The sequence below is a fragment of the Diprion similis genome, chromosome 11, assembly GCF_021155765.1.
Source record: "Diprion similis isolate iyDipSimi1 chromosome 11, iyDipSimi1.1, whole genome shotgun sequence".
NCBI classification, from domain to species: domain Eukaryota; kingdom Metazoa; phylum Arthropoda; class Insecta; order Hymenoptera; family Diprionidae; genus Diprion; species Diprion similis.
In genome coordinates this window covers 13,864,507-13,872,075 of record NC_060115.1, presented here as the reverse complement: position 1 = coordinate 13,872,075, position 7,569 = coordinate 13,864,507, and the positions used below count along the sequence as shown (strand labels likewise).

The following is a 7,569-nucleotide window of genomic DNA, read 5'->3' as shown; positions in this document are numbered from 1 at the left end:
GCATAACTACGTCTCAACACAAAAGGGCAGCGATTTAGAATTTGGCACTCTATGTGTCACTCATTGTCTTGGACCATCTTTCATTGACTTGCCTATCACTTACTTCATCTACCTATCCATCAGCACCATTGACTTTCCAGCAACAAGCGGTATGCGCTAACCACAATACTATTACTAATAAACCACCTGTTACCATATGAAACGAACTATAGACTTCATAAGAAATAGTAGTACAACTGCTTGACTAATTGAAAGTCAAGAAAGATTGTTGTTCTGTTTGATTTTTACAGATACTTCCATTATTCTTATTAACAAGTTTGTGACAGAAATTGTGTTCCGTGTTGACGACAGTCAAAATTAGGATGTGAACTAACTGGATGCTTTGAATGAAAAAGTTGAACACATGAAATATGGCGAATGCCCCACTAAGAACTTCTGAATTTCTGTGCGGATTAGGAACTCTTGTCTAATTATATCTTTCAAGTGTGTATCTACTTCGACTGTCGAAGTACACGCCGCTGCAGCTAGCAGCCAAAATTAGCAGCTAAACGTTCTAAGGTTTATTCCAATAAGGTGATGAAGTCCTAAAATCAAAATTTTGTGATACAACTTGAATCCTAAACACTATTATAGAATTATGAGGATAAAACTGAACTGCATCATTTTTTTTCAGAAAGTTGAACACGTTTGACTGCTAACTTCAGCTACTACCCTCAGTTTCATTTGAAGTACAAGTGTTGCATTGGAAAGTACAACATACAATTTGATAATCAGGCCGAAGATAGTAAAGTTATAGTGTAGCAAAATCTCAGACTAAAAAATCATCATTATTAGACGGTTTAAAAACTACTTTTATGGAGTTAGCTTTTCAAAATTAAAGTTTATTTTGTTCATCATGGTTCCCTAAGTCTCAAACATTTCTGCTGATGCAAACTGGCGAGTTTTCTTTAGCATTCATTGTTACAGTAACGTCACTAACTTCATCGTCATAGTTGATACACTGGCAAATCAAAGGCACAAGTAGTAGGATTTATCACGTAGCTGAACGAATATAAAATAAACTTTTGGGAGATTTAAATCATAAAGATTCTCATAGAATTTTTCGAATTGTTTTAAATATATAAAACCTTGTTATATTTAGAATCTACCGGTGGTTTGTGTATTTCAAATAAAATTGTTCTAAATGTTCTACATAACCGACAAACTTGAAAAATCGTTCCAAAATCGTTTGAAACAGATGAAATTTTGATAGTTGTTCAGCTACCTATGTAATCATTTTACATCAAATCGCTGGAAGTTGTTAAAAGCATTTGAAATAGCTGATATTTGTAAACCTGTGAAACCATTTGAAATAAGTCTAATCAATGCTAGAATCAATTTGAAAATGCTAAAATCATTGAGAGTGGTATGAAATCTTCTAAACTGTATGAGACTTCTCCAATCGGTTGAATTAGGTCCTGCAATACTTGCGAAGTAACACACTCAACAGATTATACATATAATACGGACAGTACTCATTGTTATAGTACTTTACACATACATTAAATTCTCGGTTCACCGTATAGTATCTGGTTAAATATGTATTAGGTACTGTGTTACTTGTAAAGTTATTTCAACACTTGTGGTGTTGTACTTTAGACATACACTATCATGACGATTCACCGTAGTGTTCTAACATAAAGATGACAACCTTTACTACGATTTGTTGTTGCTTCATCAGATTAATTTCTAAATGTAAATTCATGAAAAAACATATGCTGCAGCGACATGTATTGTTAATTGGTAAATTAGTGTTAAGAATTTAAAACTGTATAAAATAGAATCATGCACTGAGACTGAAAAATTTTAGCTTTACTTGCTGTGTTAGGCGATTGAAAACATGAAATTACAAAAAAAAAATTGTCATCTATCGTTTTCACTTCGCAGTGTATTCACTACTTATTAGCAAATCGAGGTAGACGTATATTGTCACAGATTATGTCGTTCGGGTGCTGAGTCGGCGAGTTGAGGTTGAGGACTCGGTCTGTCAACAGCTAGGCAAGGATTCCTGTAATTCCCTTGTTCCTAGTGCGAATACGGGTGTTTTTATTAAACATCTTCGAACGGACTGCAAACGCATAATGATGGTCGTTGAACAATTCGCTCGCTTGCCTCGTACAAGTCTCCGGAAGACGTTTTGGGGACACACCTTACCGGGTATTGGTGGTGGTTATTATTATTATTCACGTAATCATGCGCAAATTGGATCAGCCGCATTACTAGTTTGGTTTCTCATGACAGATAAGTCATACAGTTATCAACTACGAATGCTACATATCACAACAGGTATAAGGAGTTGTAGTTCGCTTAGCATTAGTTCATTGGTTAATACGGTACAGCAGTATCATTGCCGCATACTTACAAAAAGTCATGAAATCTAGGCAAAAACATCTGAAATGTAAAAAAATCCGCCAAGTTACCCAAACCAAATCACAATAAAAATTCAAGAACAACTTAGATATGGCCAGTCTCTGTCGTGAAATCAGGAAAGAACCGCAAGCCCTACGATCTCTCAGCAAGTAGGTCTACTTCGTCAAGTCGGACCTCGCTGTTTCGTGTAGTGATATCGAAACATCATTCCAAGCGCTACGTACTTGGCGGGCACATTTTTGTTGAAAATCAATTACGAATTATATACCGACAGAGTAATCATGGAACTGAATCCATTGCATTGTTTCGCGGAATAATTACGTGAGAATATAAATTGTACATAATAAAAACTCGATGCGTCTCGATGCTGTATGGAAACAGTTTGCTTAAATACATTACGTGGCACAAGCGACCAAACCTTCGATATGTACAATTTACCTGCCAATATCTTATTCTTGCTTGCTAGCTAAAAAAAAAATTAATTTTCATTAGCTATGCTCGAAGATGCTTATAATAACATGATAAAAAGCAATCTAAGAACTGCATCGAAAGGAATTAATAGATTTTCTGTGCGTAATGAGTACACGTCGAGTCGAAGAAATCTCACAGGAAGAATATGTGTGAAAGAAGCGGATATATTTGGAATCGAAGAGCTTCTGTTAGAGTCTAGAGATTGACTATTATTATAATAATATTCGCTGACGCCATGACGCGGCGACCTCGTTTATTTGTAGACAAATGATTAAACATTTGACGGATTAACATTGATCGACATCAGCCGTGCGAAGATGTATAAGGAGTGAGAACATAACTTCGTTACAATAACTATACACTTTTCCCGTAGGCGCCTGCACTCCAGCACTCCCGTACAACTACGCAACTATTTTCGGACTGCAATCAACAACAAATGCTTTTAAATAAATGAATGAAACGCACATGTGCAGTCAAAATTGAAAATGTACGATAATGATACTGTTCAAAGCTAATGGATCAATACACTGAATTGCGTGAAGTCCTCGATTTTATAAAATATGCAATTAAACTGGAGGTGAAAAAAAAAGTAACAAATCCGATACGTTAGTAATATTAAACAATCTGTCATCAACCAGTTATTTCGATGCACAATACCTTAAAAAAAAAAATTCAGTCCATTTATTGATGGTAATAGATAGTTTTGGAGACGGAATTATTGGACGGGATCACACACTTCACGAACAAGTGGGACCGTTTCGATACAAAAAATATCAAGCCAATGTGCCCACCAAGTACGTAGCGCTTGGAATGATGTTTCGATATCACTACACGAAACAGCGAGGTCCGACTTGACGAAGTATACCTACTTGCTGAGAGATCGTAGGGCTTGCGGTTCTTTCCTGATTTCACGACAGAGACTGGCCATATCTAAGTTGTTCTTGAATTTTTATTGTGATTTGGTTTGGGTAACTTGGCGGATTTTTTTACATTTCAGATGTTTTTGCCTAGATATTACTTACTTGAAGCAATCTCTTCAGTTTCTGTAATATCTGGGTTAGAGTATTGTGGACGTTGTTGCTGTAACATGTTCTTCACAAGGTGGACAGCTCGTGAACAAGCTACAGGATCTTGAAAATCAATTTTCTTTAAGCTTGGGTCCAGAAGCGTTGCAATGGCAAACATAGGAACTTTTTCGACTTGATCAAATCTTTGTTTGATCTCACCCAGCATTTCCCTTTTTAGTTCCTCTGCCATACCATTGTTTGCATCCACGGTCTGGAGTTGATCTACTAATCCATGGATCATGGGAATGACCTTACTGAGAGTTACATATTTTTCGGCAGACCACTCACGTGTTATTTTTTCTAATGGCTTTAAAACATCGCAAACTTCAGTTAATTTTTCTAACTCTTGTGGAGTAACCATAGGAGGTGCTGATGGGTAATTGTAAAGAATATCGTGAACAACACGACGAATTTGGATGAATCTTTGAAGCATATAAAAAGTAGAGTTCCATTTTGTGTTCACATCTTGTTTCAGTTTGAGTTCGTAAGCAGCTCTGAGTTCGTCGCTTGCTTTGTTAGATTGCTTGAACCATGTAACGATGCTCTTCACTTTTTGTATTAAATCTGGCAATCCTGCAACACCTTTAATTGATTTTTCAGCGACGAAATTGATTTTATGTGCACAGCATCTCAAATGGTACTTTTTTCCAATAAAATCTTCGACAGCTTTTACAATATTCGCAGCATTGTCAGTAACTACTGCACTTATCTTATCTATCGTGATTCCCCATTCTTGGCACACATTACGTAGCTTTTCTTGAAGATTAGCAGCTGTGTGCGATGTTATAAATTCATAGACACCTAAGATGACGCTGGCGATTTCTGATCCCTTCCAAAAATGAGCCGTAACTCTTAGGAAGCTGCGAGTATTTAAAGTATCAGTCCAAAGGTCTGTCGTTAGAGTTATGTTTTTAACTGTTTTGAAAATATCCTCGTAATCACCAGAAAGTTTTTCGTACTTCTGATCAAGATGACGTGCGAAGATTTTTCTGCATGGCAATTTATAATTTGGAGCTACATATGCAATGAGTTCTCGAAAGCCTTCTCTCTCAACAGTTGTCAAGGGTTGAGAATCTTTGCATATCACGAAAAGAATTTTGTCTGTCAGCTTCGTATGCTTGACGTCCCCTTCTTGAAATGATTTGATATTGACGAAAACATCCTTTATGTTTTTTGTAATTTTGGATCTACTTGTTGAACTGCTAACACCAGGAATAGAAGTTGAGCAGGTTGATCCAGCAGTTGTTTCCTGACCCAGAACATTAACAGAAGATTGTTTGGACGTTGATGCACTTGATCCTGCTTCTATCTTGAATTTTTTCGTGCTTGAGTACAAGGACCCTTGTACATGGCCACGTTTATTTGACAAATTTTCATCTTCATTTTCTGTATCAGTAATGTCAGTCAATATCGAGGCATGTGCTACTGACAGATGTCCTCTCATGTTTGAGGTGTTTCCTGAAGTTTTTATCACTTTATCAGAATATTTACATGCAGCAGTATCACCATTCACTTTTCGGAAATGCTTCCAGATGATGCTTTTTAGTCAACCCATGTTACCCCTATCAAGTTCGTCTGTAAATATAAATCAATTACATATAAAAAGTCTATTTGGCGCCACAAATATTGTTGATAATTTCCATCGACGAATTCAAATCTATAGTCATGGGTGTTCCTAAATTATCCTGCTTGTTGTACTATCGGTTATGGCTGATGCGACGTATCATCCGTGAATATACAGGTCGATTATGTAACTTTTCACATTTCACATTTTCACATTTCCTAGCATCCAAGCATTCTGATAGGTTAACTAAACTTTGCAAACCAATCGGAATGCTTGGATGTTGGGATATGTGAAAATGTGAAATGTGAAAAGTTACATAATCCTTTCCACAAGCCTGAATAACTTTAACAGTATGAAGACCATGAACAGCATGAAGTTGTGAGCGAGTGCAAAATATCGACATCGAAAGTTTAAATCGTTGTGAGGCATCGATATATCGGTTGAACGACATAGATGTGAAATATCGATATATCATAATGAAAATATCGATATTCTCGATATTTCGATGCGATGTCCCATCACTACTCTGAAGTGCTGGGTTGGTCCAATTTTCGTTTTTCTCAATTTTCCGGAAAATCGTACAAGTTGGGCAATCGGGATTTCCGGCACAGACTAGCACAAGTCTAGCAGAATTCAGCGGTCGCGCCGCTGCGCGCCATCTTCCGTTATAAAGGTAGCGCGTTATTCGCAGGAGTACCCCCGGCACCAGGCCGACTGATTTATACAGTGATACGCAGTCTTACCATTGCTGGTACGATCATACTTCTCTGGTACGTTTTAACCTTTTTGGTACGCTGGTACGCGTTCAGATTTCTTTGTACGTTTGGAGATATTTAAGTACGCTTTGATGATTTTGAGTACGATTTTTATAATATTAGACCGGGAGGATGGTGCCCGTAGGGAGCATCTCATTTTCTACAAGTATGGCATCCCTTGAGGGGTCGAATTACATAATTAATGAAAGGAAAATGATGGTCATAGCGCTGGTCGTCGGGGCGTTATCGCATGACGATCAATCGAACATGTCGGATAAATTGGGGTTTTTGAATAATTTTTTACACAAAAAATCTTGCATTTTCCGGTAGTTGTGCGAAAAAAAAATCCGGTGGAAGCTATATGCCATACTCATGCGGCGGGGCTTAAAGTCCGCCATACTGATCGAAACAGATGAGTTTTTTTTTTTTTTTATAAACGATTTCTTACAGGTTCTTTTTTTTCAACTTGTTATTTTCAAACTGACATTCACAAAAATCGCCACGCCATACCGTTTTGTCGGGTCTAAATAGTCGCCATACTGCCGTAAAGGAGAAGGTTTTTTTAAAGTTGTTGAACGATTTTTTACAGCCTAAAAATTTTTTTACCAGTTATTTTAATGACTAGAAACAGAAATCTGATAACACCATACTCGTGGGAAGGGCCAAATACGTATAATATTATTATAAAATTGTAACATTTTATGCGGAATTTAAATGATTTTTTACAGTATGGCATAAATTTTTCCTGAAAGTTGAACGTGTGAAAACCTTAAATATAAATTTGCGAACTGATATGTATTGGCAATTGTGATTTATAACAGATCCCAGTTAATATTCTACGGGTTACAGTAAATGAAGGCGTCGTACTGCTTCACCCGCATGCTAAAGATTCCTCTATAAGGACGCAAAATTAATAATAAAATATTTGTTTAGCAATGAGTAATTGTACGTTTTTTTTAACCGCTTGTACCTTTCAGACGTTTCGGAAAATCAGTTTATCGAGTATGGCACCACTTTTGCACTTCGCCATAAGTATGGCACAATTTTTCTGAGATGTAGTTTTATATCAACTTTCGAAAAATCGAAATGCCATATTGTAAAAATACGTTTCGAATTTTTTTTTTCCACATCCTAACGACAATGCGGTAGTCTTCAACCCCATTGTCACAGTATGGGGTATTTTTTGTTCGATAGTGTCATATCGAAATCAACTGAAAACAATGATGCCATACTGTAATAAATAATTTTACGTCTTACCCAATCGTTTTTTAAATAATGTTTCGAAAACACAGTTTTGTAAGTA

The 7,569-nt window shown here is 36.6% G+C and overlaps 1 protein-coding gene across 1 annotated transcript; it reads right to left on the bottom strand.

Moving 5' to 3' along the window:
• Positions 1-3,745: 3,745 nt before the first annotated feature.
• LOC124412784 (zinc finger BED domain-containing protein 4-like) lies at positions 3,746-5,391 on the bottom strand. The gene is made up of 2 exons (XM_046892900.1): positions 3,903-5,391; positions 3,746-3,810 (listed from the first exon to the last, which is right to left on the bottom strand). Exons 1-2 carry the CDS (start codon positions 5,389-5,391, stop codon positions 3,746-3,748), a joined length of 1,554 nt encoding a protein of 517 aa, XP_046748856.1.
• Between the last annotated feature and the right edge of the window lie 2,178 nt (positions 5,392-7,569).

Coding starts and splice junctions, on each gene's coding strand:
- LOC124412784 (XM_046892900.1), bottom strand. CDS start 5,391: ATGAGAGGACATCTGTCAGTAGCACATGCCTCGATATTGACTGACATT. Junction 3,811..3,902: donor AACTGAAGAGATTGCTTCAA/GTAAGTAATATC, acceptor AGAACAACTTAG/ATATGGCCAGTCTCTGTCGT.